General features: G+C 45.4%; 1 protein-coding gene across 3 annotated transcripts; it reads right to left on the minus strand.

Moving 5' to 3' along the window:
- Nucleotides 1-406: 406 nt before the first annotated feature.
- On the minus strand, nt 407-25532 carry BAIAP2L2 (BAR/IMD domain containing adaptor protein 2 like 2). Of its 3 annotated transcripts, none has more exons than XM_081211119.1 (14): nt 23473-25532; nt 22113-22188; nt 21059-21145; nt 19236-19297; nt 17690-17761; nt 16813-16929; nt 14328-14474; nt 13143-13292; nt 12071-12209; nt 11102-11342; nt 9669-9740; nt 8948-9131; nt 3812-3852; nt 407-1488 (listed from the first exon to the last, which is right to left on the minus strand). In XM_081211119.1, the coding sequence occupies exons 1-14, from the start codon at nt 23509-23511 to the stop codon at nt 1413-1415; spliced, it is 1503 nt and encodes a 500-aa protein (XP_081067245.1). In that variant the 5' UTR covers nt 23512-25532; the 3' UTR covers nt 407-1412. The 3 variants fall into 3 exon arrangements, with proteins under 3 accessions (XP_081067245.1, XP_081067246.1, XP_081067244.1); XM_081211120.1 differs by having other exon boundaries at nt 22082-22188; nt 23473-23490; XM_081211118.1 differs by having other exon boundaries at nt 22113-25532.
- Between the last annotated feature and the right edge of the window lie 109 nt (nt 25533-25641).

Genomic DNA, 25641 nt, shown 5'->3' on the forward strand with positions numbered 1-25641 from the left:
ACCTCAGGTTACAGACGCTTCAGGTTACAGACGCTTCAGGTTACAGACTCCGCTAACCCAGAAATAGTACCTCGGGTTAAGAACTTTGCTTCGGGATGAGAACAGAAAACGTGCTCCGGCAGCGCGGCGGCAGCAGGAGGCCCCATTAGCTAAAGTGGTGCTTCAGGTTAAGAACAGTTTCACGTTAAGAACAGACCTCCGGAACAAATTAAGTACTTAACCCGAGGTACCACTGTAGTTCTGTAAACATTGATACATTTGCCTTGAGATAATACCACTTTGCAAAGTGAAGTAGCGAAGGTGAAAAGGAAAGGTCTCCAACAACCGCAACTTGCTCTTCCCTTTTGCTTTCCGTGAAGTGTGTCTCCCCTCCCTGAAATATGAACTTCACAACCCAAAGGAGATATTTATTTATTTATTACTTTATTCTTTCTTTCTTTTCTTTCTCCCCCTCCCCCCCCAAAAAAACCATTTCTGTTAGTGCTACTAACAGAAATATAGTGGGTGTGTGTGTGAAATAATGCAGTGCAGCTAGATCTCCTCAACAATTTTAGAACTATTCCCAGTTGTGCTTATCAAAGCTGGTAGCACAGTGGTCTGTGATGAATGGGTGTGGGAGAGGAAATCCAGGCATCTTCAAACAAGGATGCCTTTTAAATCTACCAGTGGTGAGGAGCAGACAATTCTGCAAGTTACCTGAGCAAGGAAGTTTACATGGCAGTCTCTCAAGACCGACTTCCACGTAGATTTACTGACTGACCATTGAACATTAATGGTGCCCCTCAATGGTTTTAGAACAAGATGTTTTGTACAGCAGTCATGACTGGTTTGGATTATATCATGTTGACCAATATCGCTTGAGCTGTCCGTGTGGGCATGAAATCAACCAAGTATCCAACAGAAGATTTCTGAAGGCTTTTCCACAGACTCATTCTGAGGGCTCTTCCTAGATTGCCCCTACTTATGTCCTACACCAGATGACTGATCTCTGCTGTAATGTCTCTCAGTCTTCAGTCTGAAACAGTTGTTTCTCTGCCCAGTCCAAAGTCACTTCCAGACAGCCTGTTTACGGTCATCCTCACCCGTTTGCACAAAGTTTGCAGGGAAATTGTAGCGCAGAGCACAACCTGGCAAAATGCACGCTACAAATGGGAAAGAAACACACCTTTTGCACAGATGGGGGGGGGGAGAAGCCTTAAAAGAACAAAACAAAATGACCTTGGGACCTATTGACCACTACAACATGAGCAGGCATGGAAAAGGAGGCTAAAGAATTGCCCTCCACTCAGGCTGGCCACTTGGGGAGAAATAGCTTCCCCAAGAAAATGACAGCCTGAGCTCAGGGATGAGAAGGTTTGTCCAGGACAACTTTCTGTGCAAGCCACCCACCCTCCCCAAACCATAGCTGGCTTTCACCGGATGGCGGGTGCCGATCGGTCGTTGGTCACCGTTGGGCGCAATTTGACTGTAGCAAAAGGATTGGTACCTCTAGGAAGAGGAAAAAGAAAGGTGGAGATTAAATTTTTGGAAATGCATTCAAGCCAGCCACATAACTCCATTACAACATAAAGGCTACCAACACACTGGATACAATCCGTGGTCCTCAGAAAAGTTGCTGGTGTCAGATGAATTACTAGGTTAATAGATATGGTCAGATATTACTGGATATGGTCATAGCTGTCGACTGTCCCTTATCTGGCGGGAAACTCCCTTATCCCAGCGCCGTGTCCCACTGCTGTCCTTTATTGATGATGTCCCTTAAATTTCCCAGGTTTCAAAGGAAACAGCTCCTCTCCCTCCCTCCCTGCTGGCCAGGGTGGAGGGAGGCGCCAACTGTGTTGCTTGGCTGCGTTGCTCACCCAATAAGGAGTCTAAGAACGACTGGGGGGTGGAGCTTGCATGCCTTGTGCCGATCAAATCGGCCACGTTGCCTGGGGACTCGCCTTTGCTCAGCGCTTCCCAGCGGAGAGGTGACGGTGGTTTTCCTTGCTGCATCCCCTTTGCTGGGTTGCTGCGCTGTGGGAACCACCGCTTGAGGCTTCGTTTGGCTGCTGGCTGGGCTTTCTGCCTTTGGCTCGGAGGGGCTCAGAAGTCAAACATACCTGTGCCTGGAAAATCCCTTATTTTGGCTGCTGATCCCTTATTTTCGAGGCTGCTGGTCCCTTATTTTCAAATCTGTAGGTTGACAGCTATGGATATGGTCTTTCACAGAGTGTCCTAGTTTTGATGGACACTCAGGACCACAATATCTCAAGGACCGCCGCTCTCCATATGAACCTACCCAGACCCTGAAATCATCGCCTGAGGGTCCTCCACGAGAGCTCCATATGGTGGCAACATGAGAACAGGCCTTTTCTGCTGTGGCCTTTTCTGATGCCCTTTTAAATGTGTTATGGGAGGAGAATTATTGGGTTATCTTTATTCTTATTTTTATTATGTGTTTTATGTTTCTAATATTGTTATTCTATATTGTGAGCAGGCCTGATATCTACGGATGAAGGGTGGTATACAAATTTAATAAATCATCATCATCATATTCTGGGCTTAATAAGTTAGATGTGAACAAGCCCCTTTACACAAGCCATGTGTGAGCCAGGAAGTCTCTCATTAACCTTAGCTTCCGTTTTAGCCAAACAGTGAAACTATTGTTACTAGACAGTTTTGGAACAATTCAGGGTATCAAACCACTGTGCTTTAATATCCTGGCTTGTTCCAAAGCTGGTGACTGTAGTTTTCTAGTTCAGATGAAATGGGGAAACATGGTGAACTAGATCATTCCTGTTTTGATCAGGGTTTGCTTGAAGGCTCTGCTGCCTGGGCAGCCAAAAGGCTCCTTCATCTCAGACTATTAATCTATGAATATCTGAATGAGGTCCATCTTTTCGTGATATACATTATAAATCATCAAACATCACCATTGAATTAGGTCAACTGGACATCTCCTGCATTGGGAAGTGTTGGGTATTGTAACTCCAGACCCTCCAAGTGTCCCTATTTTCCAGGGACGTCCCTCATTTACAGAAGCCATCCCAGTTCCCAATCTGATCTTGCAGTGTCCCACTTTTCCTTGGGATGTCCCTATTTTCATTGGAGAAATGTTGGAGGATATTGGAGTTATCCAACCCTTGAGCTGTCTGAAGGCAATCCTGTATAGGGAAGGGTTTTTTTATGTTAAATGTTTTTATATATGTTAGAAGGTGCCCAGAGTGGCTGGAGCAACCCAGTAAGATGTGTGGGGTATAAATAGTAACATTATCATTATGGAATGGGTTGTCCCTATTTTCATTGGAGAAATGTTGGAGGGTATGTAACTCTAAGAGGACAAAATAATACTCTTTGAATGTGTGTAATAGGGGTGGGGAACCTCAGGCCCAAGGACTGAATGAGGCCCTCTAGGTCTTTCCATTTGGCCCTTGAGACTCCCTAGGCCATATCCCTTCCCAAACTGCACCTCTTCTCCCCAGACCACAGCCCTTGCCTACCTTCCTTGACTGTGTTTTGCATCACTAGAATGTGTTCTTGAGCTCTGATAATGCCATTCACTTGCCTGGGTGGAGGCTAGGCTAGAGGTGTGTGTGTGTGTGTTGTTTGTGTAGAAACTAGTCTACTGGACACACCCACCATTAACATGTGGCCCCCAGAAAGACATGTGGCCCTCAAGCTGAAAACGACTCCCTGCCCCGATGAGTGAGTGAGATGTGGCATCATCACATAGTCCGAATAAATATAGTTAAAAGCATCTCTTAAAAGAAATGGCCTTAACATATGCAGGGAGTATATTGTTCATGAGAAAAAGGACACAAACATTTACCTGGGAAACAGTTCTGGATGATGTTCCCTCCCTGCTGGCTTCTGCAGTGAAGAAGAAAAGAAAAGGAAAAAGGTGAAGGCTGAGAGAAACAATACCTTATGAATTTTCAACAGAGACAAAATGAGAAAGGGGCATGCGAAGCACACAGACGTGTATAGGTTCAAGTGGTGTCTGCACTAATGGTTCGCAGCAGGTCAGAAGCACATCCAATACACATCCAACCCAATTTTTTTTAAAAAGCAACCTCCAATTTACATTCGCTGATCCATTCCACTCAATATCAAACCAGGTTGTTCAGAGTTTATAGTTTTGCTTTTTTTAAAAAAAAGGTTACTGTTCAGTCGTTGCAATGAAATTTACTGAGGGTGTGTGTTTGCTTGCTCAGTTTGCATATATTCCTATACTGGAAGGGGAAGAGAAAGAAGCCTGTAGATCAGAGGTGGCTAACCTTTGGACCTCCAGATATTGTTAGACTCCAGCTCCCATCGCCCTGGCCATTGGCCATGCAGTCTGGGAATGATGGGATATACAGTTCAGCAATGTCGGTCACAAGTTAGCTACTCCTGCTCAAGAAAGACTTGCCTACTGAAACATGGATGACAAGATTCATTCATCACAGAATGGCCTCCTCCAATCTGAGCAAAAGGGACCTCTGCTGCAAGTCCAGAAAACTTGTCTGAAAAGGGAAGTCATGTCAGAATCCCTCCTACACATGGTAAGCTTACGAAATCCAGATCTTCCACACATGGGAGATTGTGACCTGGGAATACTTTCTCGTCTGTTCAAGCTCTCTAGATGTCTAAACACTTCAGCAACACACCCAAGGCTGTGTTCACACGAACAGAAAGAAACAGCATTAGGCCCTCCAGGCGTGGTTATTCCAGAGGTTGGACTGGTTTTCATTGGCATATGTTCTTCTGGTGCTCATATTTTGTTTATTTATTTGTAATACCTATTGCCCGTCATATATATAAAGGTAAGAAGCCTTCTGCATTCATGATCAGGACAGTTATACATGACTTCACTTTCAATACTGATTATGCCTGCAGAAATTTCCAGGCAACATACTGTTTTCTTTCCAATCAGTGCATTTCCTGCTGAAATTCTGTAACTTTTTACATTCCAAGGTTGTTGAATTTTTGCCCTGCTTTTGTCGTGCTGTAGTGCCCCTCCAGATGGCCATAATACAATAACACTGGGGAAGAATCACAGAGCAACTGGAACGTTGTGTGGATGGTCCAGTATAATTCCACAACCAATGCATTATTATTGACTCAATGACAAGTTGGCCCACAAATGCCAAACTGGGTGGAGACTTGTCGCCATAGCCCAACATAAGTGTATTCTACCTGGCAACAGCTCTCCCGAGACCTGCTGCATAAGGTGTCTAGCATTTGTGGACTTCTTCTTCCTCCATTGCATGCACCTCCCAAATTTCCTCAACTCTCTGGAGTAGATTTTCAGGGTGCAGAAAGGCAGCAATGGATACACCCCTATGCATTCAAACTCCACTAAGCTTTTAGCTCCATAATCAATCATTATTGTGTTTTCTGGTCATTCTCAATTTTTTTAAAAAATGGTCCCAGTTCCATCTGGGCACTGCCTGTCATAGCAGCATTTTATATTTATTTTATATATATATATATATTGCTGAGAGCTGCTTTGGCAGCCAAGGAGAGGAATATCAGGTCTTTGTCTTTTAACAGTGCAGGATAAGTTATTAATCTTCTTTAACCAGGAAGTTGTTAATAATAATAATAATAATAATAATAATAATAATAATAATAATAATTATACCCTGCCCATCTGTCTGGGTTTCCCCAGCCACTCTGGGCAGCTCCCAACAGAATATTAAAAACATTAATATTAAATATTAAAAATATTAAAAAGATCAAACATTAAAAACTTCCCTAAACAGGGCTACCTTCAGATATCTGCACCAACACTTTGAATTGTGCTTAAAAACATACAGGGAGCCAATGTACTTTCCTCATGTCAACCGCTCCAGTGGTGTCCAACTTTAGTAACATTATGAACATGGGAGTGTAAAGGACATCTTTTATTTCATAAAGTACATTTGTTAAATTGAAGTAGCTATTCGTGTGAACATGGCCAAACTCTCATTCCACAGCAAGCAGCAACACTCCCCCAACCCCCTTGTGTTTTCCATTCCTAGAAGCTGAGAATCCGCCAGACCACAACACTAGTTTCCTTTTGCTTCCAAGACAGCCCCTTTGGAAGAGATGCTCCATAATGCTCAGCAGAGGAAGAGAGAAAAGGAAGGCTTCTCCATCAGTTGGCCAGGTGGCCCCACCCAAGCCCACATTCAACACTCAGCGTCCTACTGTTAGCAGAAAGAGCTGCTGCCCCGGAGCCACCAGAAATCAGGCTGAGATGTCATGGAGAAGAGGAGTGAACTGAAGGGACCCTGGGGAGCGAAAGAGAAGGGACTGAGATGCTCCCGCTGTCTGGGTAGCAAAGCAAGGGACCAAGGTGGCTATGGATGAGGGTGGCATGGGATGCTATCCTTTGAGGTTGTGGGCGGCTACTGTAAACTGAAAGAGAAGAACATCTCAGAGAAGGACTGTCCTGAGTGAGGACAATAAGCAGATGTAACGGGAGGAATTGCAGAAGTACTGAGATGTCTATCTAGGACGTCTAACAGAGAATTGCAGGGGATTTCTAAATGCCATGTTAATTCCACAAATTAAATCATGTCCTGTTTGCATCAGAAGGGAAGCCTCCATTGGTCCAACGGATGCTTCCTGTCTGAAGCAAATAGCAGCTTCAGGGGAGATGATTTTCATTAGGAACAGGAATAAACTCTCCCTCCACGCCCTTTGTGGTGCCCTAAGCTGCTTGGACCACTGGTTACCTTTTTAAAACCATGCACAGCCATTCACTCATGTTACACTGCAGGCAGATCCATGCTATACATTTAAAGCACATCTATTGAACATGGCTTCCCCAAAGAATCCTGGAAACTGGTTGGTTAAGGTGCTGGGAATTGTAGCTCTGTAGGGTGGAAATTATGGTTCCTAGGATTTTTTTGTGGGAAGTAAAGGTACATTGAGTGTGCTTCAAATGTATGGTGTGTGGATCTGCCCTCAGTCGAGTTTGGTCCTAATCTTCAGGGTGAAGTACTAATGGTACTGTTGTTGCAAGAATAGGGTACCTATTCTCATCCTAATCCCTTCTTGTTTTCAGAACTTGTCATCTGGTTAGTTTATCTTCTCGTTAGGTGTCATGTCTCGTTAGGTGTCCTTCTCATCAACAAATTCCCAGTGGCTCTGCCAGCAGTTCGTTTTGCTGACCCTGCTGCTGATATTGGCTAGTCAGAGAGAGCTCCTGCCAGCTGCCCTGTTAACCTGTTATCTGCACGAGAGGGAAGGGTGGGAGCAAAAGCTCCCCCACCCAACAGTAGAAACTAAGAGGTCTGTCACTCGTGTGAGAGAACCGCATCCGCTCTACCCAGTGGCAGGAAGACAAGTTCAGCACGCAATGCAGCCTGGAAAACTGGGCCTCTGCTTGCTGCTGAAGGGAAGAGAAAAGGGAGCACTCCAAGCCATAGCACAGGGCATGGGCGAAGCCATGATTTATTTTAGTTGGGGAAGGCTTCAAGTTGGGGGGGGGCAGAACAGAGTTACCAGTGACACAATTGGTCAGTTAAGTATGTTTATTTATTTACTTGATTTAGGGAAGGCAACTGCAAGTGGCTACGCCCATAGGACAGGGGTGGGGAAACTGCAGACCAAGGGCCACATTCCTATCTGGGGGAACCTTTCAGGGGCCACATGTTAGTGAGAAGTCAAAGTGGGCCAAGCAATTGATATAAATTTTATCTTTGTACAGTTGACTTGTTTACACGCACGCACACACACACACACACACTTCCCTCTGTCCTCTCCATCCAGGCATTGTCAAGAGGCATTGAGGGGTGCGCAAAGGAGATGTGTCAGAGGAGGGGGGTTGTGGCCTGGGAACAGTCCCAAGGGTCGCACAGGGAGGCTGCATGTGGCCCCTGGGCCTGTGATCCCCCACTTACCCCGTCGCAGGAGGTAGGTGGCAGATTCATGCCATATGGGGGAAAACATCCACTGAGCTCCACTTCAAATCATAGCATCAATATAAGCAAAAGCAGAACAAGGCCATTGTCTAGATCAGTGTTTCCCAACCACTGTTCCGCGGCACACTAGTGTGCCGCGAGATGTTGCCTGGTGTGCCGCGAGATGTTGCCTGGAGGGAGGCGGGTGAGTCGGGCGGCGAGAGGCGGGGCGGCGGCGGCGAGGAGAGGCCGCCCAGCGCGGGGCTCTCGCCGTCTGCCTGCCTGGCTGCCTGCGAGCTCGGCGGGCAGCGCCTCCGTCCGCAGCGCCCGCCTCGTGGCTCTCATTCCCTGCCAAAGCTCACCCAGCCAAGCCGCGCTCTCCTTCCTGCCTCGCTTTGCTGCCTCCTCCCCCCCCCACCCCCAAAGCTTGGAGGTTCCCCGGCAAGGGGGAGGGAAAAAATTGAAACTTACACTTTCGTGCGTCCCTCCCGGCGTGACGCTGCACGCTGACGTCACGGGGCTGTAATGGTGGTGTGCCTCGAGATTTTTTTCATCAAACAAGTGTGCCTTTGCCCAAAAAAGGTTGGGAAACACTGGTCTAGATCATGTGGTAATTTCCTGCAGCTACAGATCTGGAGCTGAATGGCATACTGGTCGTTTGTTGGCAGCTGGTGCATTGCCTGAGTAACTTGTGAACTGAATCTGAGCCAATTGTCAGAAAGCACCAGGGGTGGGGAACCTGCACCCCACCCCCACCCCATATGTTATTGGACTCCACCTCCCACCAACCCTGACCATAGGGCATGCTGACCAGGGCTGGCTGGAGTAAGGTTACCAGACGTCCCCGGTTTCCCAGGGACAGTCCCCGGATTTACAAATCAGTCCCCTGACAAAATCCATCTATTTAGTAGGAAGTTGAAAATTGTCCCTGGATTCACTGAAAAAAATCTGGTAACCTTAGGCTGGAGCACAACAACCTCTGAAGGGCCAGAAGTTCCTCAACCCTGTTGTGCCTCATTAACTCATCCAAATCTATTGCTCTGTTCCTTTCTCCCACTCCCCAAACACCCCAAAATGGCATAAGCACTTACCTTGGAGTCTGAGGTGGCTGCGGCGCTTGCTGAGCTGCTCCGGCGGCTGCCTGCCCCCAGCAGAGCAGGAGAAGGCCCTGGAGACTGAGGTCTGCTGGGGTTGTGCCAGTAATTGCTGGCCGATGGGGTGCTGGGCCGATCCAGGAGCTCGTCTACGCTGCGACTGCTCCGCAGAGGAAACATTCTGAGAAAGAAGGGGAAAGAAAGGCTAGCAAAAGCTGTTGGGGTGCAGGGGGCACATCTGTTTATTTATTTGGCCTTGACTGGTTGGAGCCACAGTACCTGAAGGACCGCCTGTCTCCACATATACCAGCATTTACGCTGAAATTCCCGCCAGAGGCTAATGAACATACGAAGGATTTTTTCCCCAAGAATTCCACAGGAATTCTCCAAATAAATATATAAATAAATGACATGCCTAACTAGTACCAGGGAGGCAGCCTTTTCAGCAGCTTTTACAATGTTCTTCCTGGCAAGGCTTGCTGGGCAACCGCCGACGTCTTTCCAGAGCTGAGCAAAAACTTGTATTTCCCATTTCCCCAGCCTTTCAACTTTGGCTGACCTGTTTTGCTTTTGATGCCAGCTGTATAAATTTGCTGCTTTTAAAACATATTTTAATCCACGAGTTAATTTATGGGGGGCGCATTCAACAAGACTTTGCCCAAGAGCAAAAAACAGCACATATGAATATCACCATGGATGCAACTCAAGTTCACAGCACCTGGGGGTGGTCTCCTCGGGGTCTCTCGCCTCCTTCAGTGGCTTCACAAAAGCTTCAGAAAACCAGCCACTCCTGAAACCAAAAGCACATGACAACAGTCACCTTTTAGGTCCATTATCACCACACCTTTTATTATGGGAAGTTAGCTCCTCAGGCTTCCTATAATATAAAGGATACAGAAGATACAGTTATTAATTACAGGTCTGGGAGCCCTGCTCTCATTCTGCATTTAATGAGATTGAACTGATGAGATGCTGTGACAATAAAAAAACCTGAATCTCTTGCACTAAGTTTAGATGTTTTCTTTTGTTTTTAAGACTCAGAAACCTGGACCTGGAGAAATCACTATAATTCCTCCATATTTACTTCTTCTTATAAATACGTTCCCAGGCAGCAGAAGGGAAGTATAAAGGTAAATTTACAATGGTAAACTGTCATTGACTCTCCCTTTCCCCACATGGGGCTATCTAGGACTATCCTATAAAGCAGGAATGGGGAATCTGTGGCCCTCCACATGTTGTTGTACTACCAGACCCATCATCCCTGATGATGCTGGCTGGGGCTGATGGAAGTTGGAATCCAACAACTTCTGAAGAGTCACAGAGTCCCCTTCCTTCTTGTAAAGCAGGAATGATGAACCTCTGCCCCATGGGTGAAATTCGGCATGCTAGGCCTCCCCTGCAAGGCCATTTCCCCCCAAACCACACCCACCTGCCCCACACTGACTTCAGAAGTGGGTCAGATAGAGATGTGGCTGGTTGGTTATTCACACAGCCGATCCTTGAAAAAACTAGGATGGTGGGGAGATAAAGATCTCACACAGCAGGCCAAAAATGTTCCCTACGCTTGCTCCAGAGGCTGTAAAAAGGTCCAGGTATAGGACCCCTGGATGGGTAAATCCAGTCAAAGGTGACTATGGGGTTGCGGTGCTCATCTCGCTTTCAGGCTGAGGGAGCCGGCGTTTGTCCACAGACAGCTTTCCGGGTCATGTGGCCAGCATGACTAAACCACTTCTGGCGCAATGGAACACCGTGACGGAAGCCAGAGTGCATGGAAACACCGTTTACCTTCCCACTACAGTGGCACCTATTTATCTACATGCACTGGTGTGCCTTCGAGTGCTAGGTTGGCAGGAGCTGGGACAGAGCAACAGGAGCTTAGTGGGGATTCAAACCGCCAACCTTGCAATCGGCAAGCCCAAGAGGCTCAGTGGTTTAGACCACAGCGCCACCCACGTCCAGAGGCTGTAAAGTGCAATTGCCCCAATCTGAACTGATCCCCTAGATAAGCTCCAAGTCAAAGAAAAACATGTGTGGTGTGCATAAATTCAGAAGCATGGTACAAATTTCAATACGTGGTCCAAAGCCCTTAAAGCCAAGAACCTCCTCAACCTATTACTGTACTCTCACAGATCCATGTCTGAGCAGACTTACGTGGATGTACCTTCCAGCTTGCCATACAGCCAGCCATTTTGTGCTTCTGGTATCAGCACGGTGACTATATCTCCAATGCTGAACTGCAAAAGGGTCCGGTTGGAACCAGCAGAGTGGGGGGCTATGGCTTGGACTCTCAGCACGCTGTTGCTGCTCCCCTCTTTGCCCCCAGCTTCTGCTCTTCCTGCTGCCTGCTCCCCAAAGGAGCTGGAACGAGAACGTTGGCCGGTGGAAACAGAGCCTGCAAGAAATTACGAGAGGCAAGATCTCTTGGAGGATCCCAGCTTTGCTAGAAAAGTGGGCTATATGGTTCACATGAATTTATCCATAAATAGGTCAAATGACACCTGTAAAAGAAACCAAAACAACCCTGGACTTTGTCTTTGGCAGGGGTGGAGAACCTGTGGCCTTCCAGATGTTGTTGGGCAACAACTGCAGTTATCTGTAGCCATTGGCCATGATGGTTGGGGCTGATGGGTGCTGGAGTCCAACAACATCTAGAGAACTCCAAGTTCCTCATCCCTGGTCTATGGATTAGATAAATTGCCATATTTGTCTCTCATATATGTAATGCCACATTTCCTCCATAGAGATCATTGTGGCACACATGATTCTCTCCTCCTCCAACCACTGTATTCTCACAACCACACTGGTTGTTCGTTGGTAGGTTAGTTTGAGAGATAAGGACTGGCCCAAGGTCACCTTAATGGGGGCTGACTGGGGATTTGAACATGGGTTTTGCCAGTCTTAGTCCAACAATTTTGACACTACATTGGTTCTTAAGCGTCCCGGTCCTATGCTTCACCACTGTCTCCAATGAACCTAAGCACATCATGCCTACCCATATATCAGGAATTCCAAGACACCTTGGGGAAATGTTTCTTAATGGAGAGTCTTCATCCACTATCAGATGGGACACCCTGACTCCTCTTGAACCCAGGATTTTCCCTCTCCCCCGAAATCTCTTACCGATAGAGGGAGTTCTTTGCAGGGTTCTCCTCCTTGTTTCTGGCTGAGAGGCAGGCAACATTTCTGCCGTCTCCTGTGGGAAGGGACTGGCGCTTCGCCCTGCTATCACTGGACTGAAATCACCCAGAGGCCTCTGGGGCTGCAACAAGGAAATGAGAGGAAGAGTAGGCACTTTGTGAAAGCAATCCCAGGGGAGAAGATCCTTGGAAGCAATCCTAAAGGCATATTGCCAACTCCTGTGACACACTCTGGGCCAGACACCCATTTCACAACCACTAGAAACCCTGAACCACCAATCAACTTAATTGGGTGGCTGACAGGGAATTCATGTTTTATGAAAGGGGAAAATAAAAACTACCAATTTTCTCCACACCATGCCTAATGTTATTAACTTTGTATTGCGTTCCCTTTTAGGCTGCATATGCAGCATACCTTTAAAACACTCTCTGCACCAAAATAAAGGAAAAAAGGACCCTGGGAACTGTACCTCACACAGTTACAATCCCGCTTAACAGTTCCTGGGATTCTTTGAGAAGGGAAATGTACTTTAAAGGTTTGGTGTATGCATGGGCCAAAGTCATCTTTAAAAACAAAAACCCCAATGGATGGGGAATGTTTTTTAGTCTGAGATGATCTTCTGGGCAACCACCTTAAGTCATATGCCAGCAGTGGATGGGACAGAGGCCAAAGATGATGGAGCAATGAGTGTACATTTTACCTTTATACAGTTTCTACACACGCCCACATGCCTCCCTCTTCATCCTCCTTCTAGGGAAAGCAAGATGCAGTCACAGAGTTCAAGGAAACATTCCAGCCAAGCAAAAACACTCAAGGTGGATGTGAAACAAGGCCAGTGAAGGGTATCACAGAACTAGGGAGGGTGTGTGGCTTGGGAATAGTTTCAAGGGCCAGATGAAGAGGCCCAGAGGGCCACATTTGGCCCACAGGCCTGAGGTTCCCCAATGCAGCCAGAACTGCACACAGTGTCCCAATGGCCAACTTTGATAATTATACCCCAGTTGTGCCTCGTTTCATAAACCCTTCCTGCCCAAGGTTCCTTTCCTCTTCTTACCATCTCGAGATGGGAAGGAGCAGGAGCCAGAGAGCCAGATGCGTGACCCGGGCTGAGCGTTGTGCTGCTGAGCGAGGTTGGGGCAGGATTTCGGGTGGCTTCCAGCTGTTCCTTCCACAGCGGTGCCTTGCTCTGAATGATGGCACAGGCCTTCACAGGAGAAAAGAAGACAATAACAGAGTCTGGGAAGTATAATGACAAAGGGGGAAGCGGGAGGTACGACCCACATCTTATTCAAAACAGCAGTCCCAAAGATTGCAGCAAGGAGAAATCACCACTACCACCAATCTTTGTCTAATGGAAGAGGTCCCACAAATTTCTGCCTGGCAAGTAAAGTTGTAAAAATGGCCACTTGACGCTATATTTAAGAGATTCAGACACAAAACCAAACAATGCATTTGGAATATATACATTTATGCAAACTGGGTGCTTGTTCGTTCAATATTCAGTGTTTGGTTATGTTATTTGTAGGCAATTTGATTTGACTTTGCAGAATTGCTTCCCCTCCTTTCTCCCAGCTCTTTTTACAGGAACCAAAATAAGCCCCGAGACAAGGAAGGTCAGCACTCATAAAATGTTGGTGAGAAACAAGCTTGTAAATCAGGGAAACTAGTACTGAAGAGAAACCGGGAGCTGTGCTGAGTACTAACATTTCATCATCTGGCGATGGATTCCCTACCTTCCCCAGTTTCTGAGCTTTTAGCAAGCAAATAATGTTAGCCATATATTTCCCGTGTCTTAGCTGCTTCCTTAAGGGCTAGAAACTTGATATCTTTGAAATCCGGAAATCAGGGTTCTCAGAGTTCCTCAAGCACCGTCACATTCTAATATTCTATGATTAACTGGGTGATTTGTGGCTATTCACGGTAAGTGCTAGGGTCTCTTGCTATAGTGAAAGCCTCTTGGTTCCCTCCAAGAGAAGGCTTCTCACCAGACTCCCTTTAATACGACAAATGAGGAACCTGCAGCCTTCTGGGTGTTGTTCCACTGCAATTCCAATCGGCCCCAGCCAGAATGGCCAATGATCAAGGATGATGGGAGCTGTAGTCCAACAACACCTAGAGAGGGTCACGAGTTCCCTGTTTCTCCTTTAATGCCAAATTAAGCCATCCCCTCCACCATCAAATCTGGGTTCGCTGAGGCGCCCTTTCCCTACAAACCTCCCTCATATTACATATGTCTTACCCTGGTGTAAAACTGTAGGAAGTTATTGGAGAGTAGCTGGTGCTTCTCAGCTAGGAAGCGGTAGCGGCGTTTCTCCTCCAGCTCAGCAGCCTTCTGGCTCTCGGTGACAAATTCTTGCATCTCGGTGTGCAAGCGCATCATGTTCTCCTGGTGTGAGGGGAGAAAGGATCTATGTCAGCCTTCCTCAGAGTGAGTCCCTGGGGCCCAGGCGTGTGCTCACACCTGCTGCTTCACTGCAGCCCTTTAGAAATTCTCTTTTAATTTTTTTGTTGAACGACTAGTAATTTTACATTTTTACGGCAGTAGCAGCGCAAAACTCTCTTGGGACACCTCACCCAGAATTCCTTATTCTGAAGAGGTACCCCCTTCCTCAGAGTGAGGTATAGGAATGGCGGGAAAGTGCCACAGGAGCTGGGTGAGCAGGTGGCAGCTGCTGGGTAGGTGAACTGGCAAGCCAGGGCCACAGGGGCACTAACTCCTCATCTCCTTGCCCCACACCCAGAGGCAATTTGCTTAATAATAATAATAATAATAATAATAATAATAATAATAATTTATTTATTATTTATACCCCGCCCATCTGGCTGGGTTTCCCCAGCCACTCTGGGCGGCTTCCAACAGAACACTAAAATACAATAACCTACTAAACATTAAAAGCTTCCCTAAACTGGGCTGCCTTCAGATGTCTTCTAAAAGTTTGGTGGTTATTTCTCTCTCTCTTTTTTTTTAATGATATTTATTAGAAGTTTAAGAATTACAGGAAAAAAAGAAAAGAAAACAACAAAAAATTGACAAGACATACATTACAATACCTAAAAAGAAAAGCATAAAAAATACAACAATACAGCAAAAAAGAACAATAACATTAAAACACACATCCAATGTTCCATATCTTTATCTTTCATTTACTTGTTTCATTGACCTCCTCGCACCTCCCTTTTTGTATTCTAATTTAATTAATTGTTTCAGCAAATTCTTTCCATCTTTCTCAATTTTTATTGTGTGATTTATCTTAACGGTCTAACCTATTAATTAACTCAGCAAATCCTTTCCATCTTTCACTATATTCTGTCATTCAATTTACCTTAATTTATTTTAACCTTATCTTACCATAAAAAAACCTTAAAACTTAAAACTTAATACTTATTTGTACATAACTCCTTATATCATTTCTACTAAAGCCAAATAGTTTCATTCCAACATTTTTCCTAATACTCGTTAATTTTACACTAATTCTCAAAATAATTTTTTAAAAACTTTCTTCCAATCTTCATCCAACGTCTCTTCTTCCTGGTCTCGGGTTTTGTCAGTCCTTCTTGTCCATTCCATCTAGTCCATCAACCTGGTGATCTTATGTCCGAGGCTCTTAAGACTTTTCCATGTCCCTTCTGCAGATCTTCTTCTTGTTTATACCTGCCCTTTACTTTGTCTTTTGTTGATCTTTTTCTTAATTTCTTTCCTTTCTCATTGGGGAGTAGAGGTCTCGGGGGGACTCCAATCCAAAAATATCTCCATCTCCCCTCAGCAGATCAGCCCATTCCCCACAGTCCCATTCCCCACAGTCAACACTGTAATCCAGAAAGTATTTAAGAGCATGTTTCAAAGTCCCTCCAAAATTAAGAGCCCTCACAACTCCAGACCCCCCCCCCCGGTCCACTCCAGATTCAAACTTCAAGAACAGCGGCTTATGCTCCTGCAAGGCCTCGGATCTCTCCATTTGTGTTACTTGAGGTTCAACAGCAACCTCCTCCATTATCTTCTGCACTTGCACTTGCCCTGTCAAAACAAGTTCCTGGGTTGGTTCCTGAATGGTTTCTATACGGGTATTCGTGGTGGTTATTTTTCTCTTTGACATCTGGTGGGAGGGCGTTCCACAGGGCTGGTGCCACTACCGAGAAAGCCCTCTGCCTGGTTCCCTGTAACTTGGCTTCTCATAGCACCAACACTTTGAATTGTGCTCAGAAACATACTGGGAGCCAGTGTAGGTTTTTCAAGACCGGTGTTATATGGTCTCAGCGGCCGCTAACTGCCATGTATTTATTTATTTTTGCTTTGCTTTCCTGTCTTTCCTCCAAGGACCTCAAAGTGGTGTCTATGTCTCCCCCCCCCCCCTTTCCAAATTGTCCTCACAACAACTCTGAGAGGTAGGTTGTGTTGAGAGGCAGTGACTGGCCCATGGTCACCTAAGTGAGCTTCATGGCTGACTGGGGATTTGAACCCTGGTCTCCCAGGCCACAGTCCAACACCCTAACCACTACACCACGAGTGCTGAGCTTCAAATGGCAGCACCTGAAGCAGCTATGTCTCACCCACTGGTGCGGACAGACTATAATGGGGTGCATGCACTTTAAAAGCACAAGACTCCCCCCCCCCAATAGTCTGGAAAGCCAATCGCAATTCCACTCCTAGCTTTCAGCTGAAGAGCAACGACTGGGCAGTGCCAAGGGGCCACCCATCTTAAAGCAGCCTCCATATTGTTCCACACCTTCATCTCCCAGACATTCTTGTCTCGCGTTCTCTCCATTCTCCACAGATCCGAAACGCATTTATCTATGTTGGCAGTTCTGCGTCTGTGTTCCTTCTCATATCGCTGCCGGCTATCCTATGAGCAGGCACATTGAAAAGATTTTTAAAATATATACATTTAAAGACAAAAGCTTAAACTCCTGGCTAAGAAAAGGGGGGGGGGGACCAAGACCCAGTCACTGCATAATAGTTTGCTGAAATAAATCTGAATACAGTCAAATCTCGGTTGTCAAACGTAATCCGTTCTGGAAGCCCATTTGGCTTCCAAAATGTTCGACAACCGAGGCACAGCTTCCAATTGGTTGCAGGAGCTTCCTGCACTCAAGCGGAAGCTGCGTTGGATGTTCAGCTTCCAAAAAACGTTTGAAAACCGGAGCGTTTACTTCCAGGTTTTCAGTGTTCGGGAGCCAAAACGTTACAAAATGGAGGCATTTGGGATGCAAGGTTTGACTGTACGTTAACAACAACAAAGTTCTTTTTCATTGCTCCTGAGTCCAGGTACACAGCCACACCATACTTCTAATGTGCTATGATACCACTTGAAACAGTCTTGGTTTCCCCCAAAGAATCCTGGGGACTGTTATATATTAAAGGTGCTGAGAGCTGTTAGGAGACCCCTGTTCTCTGCACAGAGCTACAGTTCTCAGAGTTATCTCTGAAGAGGAATTTATTGTTAAACCACTCTGGAAATCATAGCTCTCTGATAGGGGTCTCCTGGCAACTCTCAGTACATTATTCTGCTATTCTGTGTTGCTGTGCGCAAGGCCAAGGCCAAGGCCTTTCAGGAGCCAAAGGGATGGCTCAAAGCGGAAGACAAGGGCGAGACAGGCACTCACATTGATGAACTGCACATCCAGCTTAGTGTTCTTCTCCATGTGCTGCAGCAAATCTGCATGGAAGGTCTGCGCCTGCTCAGAGAAGAGGAACTTGTTAGGAACCAAATCAGCATCACTCACCTGGCTCAAAAAACTGGGCATTAAGTAGGAAAGCGGTCCTAGCCCAGTGGTAGAGAGAATATGCTTTGCATGCAGATGATCACCAGCATCTCCAGTTTCAAAGTAACAAGTGATGGGGAAGAACCTCCTCTGCCTGAGACCCTGGAGAAATGTTGCCAGTCAGAGTAGACAACACTGGACTAAATGGACAAATAGTCTGAACATGAGCAGATCCCTATGTTCCTAATTATTAGTAGAGCTCAGAAGACCGAGTATGGTTCAGGTAGGGATGGGGAAGAAATGTGATTCAGTTGAAATCTAAAGGCAATTCTGCCTAATTCTCACTTTCTGAAACAACCCAAAAACCAAAACACAGCCATCCTTCAAAATTCACACTTCTCTAAATTTTGCAGTGCAGAACTCCAGTCAAGTAATGTGTACAAAAATGCATATACTGGGCTCAAGCGTGCATTAAAAATGCATATCTTAGCCAAAACAGCACAGAGAAATGCTCTTTATTAGGGGGAAATGCTTTGCAAAAATATGGACATGAGAAGATGCTGCATACAGATGTGGCTATTAGGAAAGAAAATGCACTAAAATGCTGGTGAATTTTCATGATTACTTTTTAAAAATCTCAAATGGATGTGGAAATGTGGAGAACTGAAAGATTAGAGGCAGGGATGGAAAACAGAGAGAAGCTGAAATTGACAGATCCATTCATCCCTGAACTGTGACTGTAGACTAGCCTCTAATATAGAGCTAAATTAGGATGGCCACAACCACGTGCCCCACTTTACAGAGACCATTCCTGCCTATTGATGTTAGGTAGAGAGCCACCCAATATCATTTTAGAGACCAGCCAAAAGCTTTATTTCAGCAAGTCCATAGATATGTATTCTAGATACAGTGGTACCTCAGGTTACATATGCTTCAGGTTACAGACTCCTTTAACCCAGAAATAGTGCTTCAGGTTAAGAACCTTGCTTCAGGATGAGAACAGAAATCGGGCTCCGGCGGCGCAGGAGGAGGAGGAGGCCCCATTAGCTAAAGTGGTGCTTCAGGTTAAGAACAGTTTCAGGTTAAGAACGGACCTCCGGAACGAATTAAGTTCTTAACCCGAGGTACCACTGTAGCTATATTTTTACTTGTTCTACACTGCATAGAGAGTTTTATGACTGAGCATATATGCAAATCTTTCTAAGCATAACTATAGAAATAAAAATAGTGGCAAGCAGTTGCAAATATGTGCAGACTCACACATAATGTTATTCCTTGTGCATGGACAAAATGTGAGTAATAGGCAAGCAAAGCAACAGGAAAATAAATTCTCCTTTCTATTACACACATGAAACTCAACCACCATGTTAGAATCACAAGCATGAGACTTGGCTATTTCCCTATACAACCTCCCATTATTGCACAAATGTCCCTCCCAGATACTCACGACTGCTTCCAGCTTGCGGTTCAAGTTAATTTGGGTGTCAGACATCTGTATCAAGATTTCACCTTCGAGGAAGAAAGAGAATTCTTTGTGAAATTCTTGAGCAAAAGACAAGCCCTGCTGGATCAGGACAAAGTCCCGTCTAGTCCAGCATCCGGTTCTGACAGGGTGACATGAGGAAGAATGAATTTAAGGGTAGATAAAGACTGATGAGGAACTTTGCCCTATATACTGAAAACAATAAATGACCTATTATCCAAGTGCCAGTGATTTATGACCTTATGCAAAGTGTTATCTTGGAACAAAAGTTCGGTTATTATAATTACTTTGATAACCTGTATGAAAAGTCTTTGAGAAGCGATTCAGTATGCAATCTAGGGAAAGTCCTGTTTGACTCCTGCTGAGGCTTACTTATGAGTCAATGTGTGTAAGATTGCACTGTTTGAAGTTCAACCAAAAGTATGGAGGGTGGAGCTAATTTTCTTTTTAGCTGTCTTAAAAATTGAGTTTCTAGTTGAAAACCAGGTTAAAATTTTCTGAACTACATGAGCAGATGAAGAGGAACTGAAGTGGAATGTGAAACATTCTGTTGCTCTGTAGGATATTTTCACACAAGACTCTAAAAAAGCATCTTACATTTCTCACATATCATTTGAATATAAGCCCATTCATTATTATTTCATATGTTTGGTTTGAATATGAACCTTGTATTCTGCTATGGAATATATTTTGCACTATGAATTCTTTTTTTAAGCTTTCTATTAACATTTATATGTATATTATTTATATTTATATTTATATTGCAATGTTATTTTTCTTGTTCTTATTACTGTTTTTATAATTACTTTTAGCTGGATGCTTCATTTGTTTTTTGTTTACCATAAAATAAAATAAAAAAGAACAGAAGTCCAGCATTCACTCAAAGAATGCATTCATTACAAACAGTTCTCTTCTGATTTCTGCCTCAAGCAAGAGTGAAAAATGAACTATGGTTTCGCATGAACATAGAGCTTCGTGGTGAACACTGCCAAAACGTTTTCTCTCCACTCTTCTCCTGGTCTGCTACCGGGAAACAAGCCAGAATCTGGCTTCCTGCGATGTCCAGACCCAGGCTTGTGGCTTGTTTCTCTGTAAACAAATCACAAGTGATAACCAAGGTTCAGGTGACACAACAAACTAGGCTCTGGCTGGATTCCCAGCAGCATGAAAGTAGCAGGAACAGAGCGAGAATTTTTCAGTGCACACTGCACACTCCTGTTAAACCATCGTTTCTTTTAAGCTACGTTTTAATGTGACATGCAAACCCAAACTCTGCCCAGGACCTCTAATGCCTCCACTGTGGGAGGCAGTAAGCCTTTGAATATGAGTTGATGGAAATTCCATTGGGGGGGGTCACTGTGGCCCTTGAGTCTGGCTTGATCTGGTTGGCCACCATGAGAACAGGGATGCTAGACCAGATGGGCAATTGGGGCTGATCCAGCAGGGCTCTTCTTGCATTCCGTCTTATAAAATTATAGGAAAACAACAGGCCAGTTTCATCTCTAGACTAGATAACATTCTGCAGCTCTTATTTTTTATTGATCGAATGAATCAATCAATAAATACCACCCTATACCCGGAGGTCTCAGGGCAGTTCACAGAACAAAATCAAAATATAAAACCACAATATATATAATCACAATAAAAACGACAACCCAGTAACACCCCCTCCCCTCTTAACAAACACAGGAATGCTGGCAGGAAAATATGAGGGGGCAACTCCTGCTCCCACCACTTCAGGGGTCTTGGACCTTCAGAAGAGTAGAGTGCAGCAGCAGGAATCTTACCCAATATTTGTGAAGTAGAGCTCTGCAGGGCTTGCTCCCCAATCTTTTGGATTGCTGTAAAATAGACATCGGCAGCCTCGGATAACGCTGCAGAAATTTCAAAGAGGAGAATTAGGAGGCTTCTTTTTTGCTCCTCCTTCACAGCTCCTCCCCTTTGCTCTCCATTTCTGCTTTCTTCCATTTGCTGCCACCCTCCCTGGCCCACCCCTCCTCACTTCCTTCCACCATCTTCAGAAGACTTGTCAGCAGCACCCAGAACAACCTGTGAAAGTCTTCCCAGACTGGGTGCCCTCCAGTTGCTGTTGGGACAGCTGGCATAGGAGAAGGAGGATGAGCTTCTGATTAGACTTGCTGACTCCTCCCTCAAGTACACCATATGTCGAGCACTGGAGATGACTGTATATACAATGGCATCAGTTGTGTGCTTGGTATGTTACATGTGTACTACATATGCAATTCATGTCTACTGTATACCTGAAGGAGTATACCCAGTATACCTGAAGGAGCGTCTCCACCCCCATTGTTCCGCCTGGGCACTGAGGTCCAGTGCCGAGGGCCTTCTGGCAATTCCCTCACTGCAAGAAACAAAGCTACAGGGAACCAGGCAGAGGGCCTTCTCGGTAGTGGCGCCCGCCCATCAGATGTCAAAGAGAAAACAACTACCTGACATTTAGAAGACATCTGAAGGCAGCCCTGTTCAGGGAAGTTTTTAATGTGTGACATTTTAATGTATTTTTAATCTTTGTTGGAAGTCGCCCAAAGTGGCTGGGGAAACCTAGCTAGATCGGCAGGGTACAAATAAATTATTATCATTATTATTATTATTATTATTACTACTACTACTACTACTACTGTACACAAGTGTCCTTGTGCAGGTGTTCTTCTCTACATGTGGTCCTTGGGCATGCTGAGGAGGCAAAGTCAACAGCCACAATCTTAGTTTCGTCGTAGCCCCAGGTGTACGTCAAACATCTCCATAGGGCTGATGGGCCAACACGGTGGACACGGATATTCACCTCTCACCTGCAGACAGTCAGTTAACATCGCCACTCACCATGGAAAGCCTGCACATACTTGTTACCCAGGTAGACCAGATTCTCCAGAGCTGGGTTAAACTGTTCCAGGATGCTCTGTGAACCATCCACGTGAAGGAAGGATTTAAAAAACAAACACATACAACAGCATATTAGCATGGCTCTCAATCACCCAAGGAAACCTTTTTGGTGGAAACACTCCCTATGGCAGGGGTAGCCAATGTGTTGCTTGCCAGATGTTGCTGGACTCCAGCTCCCATCATCCATGATCCTTGGCCATGTTGACTGGGCTGATGCGAGCTGGAGTCCACTAAAACAGAAAGGCACCTCATTGGCTTCCCTAACCTTGGCAGCAAATTGGAAACACCCACTTTGGGGAACAGGCTATTGTGGAGTTGTGAAAAATTCAGAGGAAGATAACCAAAATGATCAGTACTGGAGGCTTTTCCATGTAGAGGAAAGGCAAGTAAGATAGAACTCTGTTCTAAACGTAAAACAACAGATTCTCGCCTGCAACCGTTTCAGCTCAGCTAGGCCAAATAGTGTAGAAATAGCAAACGCCTCCCAGGATTATTGAAATGTAAAGAATAGAAGTGTTATGTCCATTGCCACCCCATTGAATAACTAGATAGCAACCTTCTGCTTTTAAGATATCGCCCACCCTGGCATCTCCTCTGCTGCCGCCTCTCTCATGTGCTACATCTTTAAGCCTGAAGTCCAAGTCTGTCTTGAATTGGATCTAATTCCCTTATGGAAGGAGTCCCATGTGAGCCTTGTGTTAAACAGTAAAAAGCAGGACATCAGCTTCTGCTACTTCCACCTTGGCCACTTTACATATTATGCAGCAATCGTGACTGTCATGACTACACCAGAGTGAATGGCAGTGGCTTTTTCTGAAACATGCTGTGTACCCCTGTTGGGGCCTATGCCTTGAGAGCTCTCTAGGACACAGCCAGGAGTGTTTCAGAAGCGCACCCACCTCCAGTCACTCCATGCTTGCTTGGAAACTCTAGTATAATGGCAGTGAATATTAATGCTACATAAAGGGTGAAGCAGCTATCAATTTGTCCGCAAACCTGATCAGGTTAAGAGCCTCTTTCAGCGCAAGTGCCACGTGGTTTGTGCTGTCACAGATTGTGACGACTGCCTGTTCCGGGTTCAAAATCCATATCCCTTGAATGTGTGCCTGAGATCTGGATCAGAGATGTTAAGAATGAAGCAAATTCCCCTATTTATTTTTTCCCCAGTGCCAGATCTTTGGTTCCTTTTATCCCTCTCTTGTGCAACCCCCTCATTAAGTCGTTCTAATTCACATTTCCTTCAGACAATCTATAGTAGTTCTTATGTTCCAGAACACGCACGCAAGGAACCAAGCCTCACCTTGTAGATAGAGATGGTAGATCTGTAGGACTGCTCCATACCCTCCAGTGTTTAACAACGACCCGAGAGTTCCTCCCAAGGATCGGAAATGTTGAGGTGGTCTACAGTCCTCAGGAATATGTACTAATCCAGTTCCACACACCCTTAGCCTCGTCTCTAACACCACAGAAGAGATGGCACACTTACTTTGAAAACACGGCTAGTGGGGGTTTAATAATTCACCAGCCAGGATGTTAGAACTTGATCCTTAAGTGTAACCAGATACCAGGTAGGGAGGAATCCTGCTATAACCATGAAGGTCATGTGACTTCACCCTCAATTATTTATTGCCCGTTTCAATATACAGCTCCCTGCATAGCTCTTTATGATCGAGTTGGCTGTCGTCTTGGGTGAAACAACTGCATAAGGCTGTCACCCACCCACAACATGCCTATCTCTTGAAATATAGAATGCATAGGGATCAGCTATACTGTACAGTAAATGTCCTACTTTGTCATCTGCTGTTGTCCACAGACGTTCCAATCTCTTTGATGTGGTTCTAGAACCAATGTTACAGACATGGACATCCATAGGAATATTTAGGAGGGAGTGTCCATGAGCAAGGAGTAAAATACTGAAAGCAGGGAGCAGGCGAATTTCCCATTAAAAATGAAAAGATTGGTATACGTACATTTTTTCTCATACTTCAGGATCTACATATGCTAGAAACTTAACCTTAAAAAAGGAAGGAAGCTGGGAATCTGGGGGTTATGGTTCATGCAGGGAGGGACCCCAACATGGATACCCACGATGTCAGTGCTGCAACTTGTTAAAGTGCTAACTTCAAAAGTGGTGAGATTCTGTTGCCTTGCCACATTTCTCCACTTTTTTATGAAGTTCTAATGCTGAAACTCAATGTTAACATGCACAAGTTAGCCAAGCTATGAACAGGTATGTCCGCTAGCAATTCCTATGTTAGCAGCCCCTGGTGAAGGTGCTGCCACAATATCCATGATGGCCAAATTCACACATGACATTTGTCATCACAAGGCACGTAACACAAGGGGGGGGGGAGAGCCAAGGAAGCTAGCATGGAAGAAAAACACCAAAGTGAAGTCAAATATGAGCCAATGAGCTTAAGTGCGTACAAGCTTGTGTTGGACCTCAGCCTCATTACATCCCAGCCCTTGGTCACTGCGGTCTAAAGGAGGGATGGGGAAAATCTGTAGCCCACTGCCATTGGATTCACATCCGCCTTAGGCAGTGTGGCCAGTGGGCAGGAATGATGGGCATTGTAGTCCAGCAACATCTGAAGTGTTTCTAGTTCCCCACTCCTGCTCTAAAGCAAGTGGTGGTGGTTTGTATAAACAGATTTGCTTAAGGATCATGTATGCATATACTGGATCTTGCATTTAATCCAAGGAGTCAAACACTGGAAGTGATTCTGAGTGTCAACAGCAAATGGCAGAATCACATTGCTGAAATCTCTATATGAAAATATGACTCCAGCTTTGGAAAAAGCTGACCTAGATCAGATTCATGATCAGATTTTGCTTTCATCTCAGTCCTCCATGCCAAGTCATTTAGATGCACCTCCCACCAGCAGCTCCATCACCTTAGCCCATTTCCTCCTGAATACTCGCATGCCGTTCACCCAAACAGTCTATAGGCGGTCGCTATAAACTGGCGAGCTGCAGGCTTGCTATTGGACAGTTACATATAAAGTGATCTTCTGTACAAGGACCCTAATTCTATTTTGCATTAAGAAAAGAAAGAGAGAGAGAGAGAGCTGTGGGTGCTGTCAGCTACTGAGAGCACAGAGGGGGCAACTGTCTCAATTACGGTTTTGGGTGCGGACTTCAGTTGGAGCATGCGACTGAACCGGCAATGCCGTTCTTGTGGTCTTTCAAAAAGGAGCTTGCACTGTCCATGACAACTGCTTGCTCCCTTCCAGAGAAGAGAGTCTCAGACTTGGAACATAGAAACAGAGGAAGCTGCATTATACAAGTCAGACCATTGGCCCATCTGGCTCAGTACTGTCTACACTGTCTGGCAGCAGCTCTCCAGGATTTCAGGCAAGAGGTCTCTCCCAGTCGCACCTAGAGATGCTGGGAATTGAACCTGGAACTTCGGCATCCAAAGCAAACCCTCTGCCACCAAGCTACAGCCCTTCAAGCTGTATTAAGTTCA

Source organism: Podarcis bocagei (genome assembly GCF_964188305.1).
Source record: "Podarcis bocagei genome assembly, chromosome: 10".
NCBI lineage: Eukaryota > Metazoa > Chordata > Lepidosauria > Squamata > Lacertidae > Podarcis > Podarcis bocagei.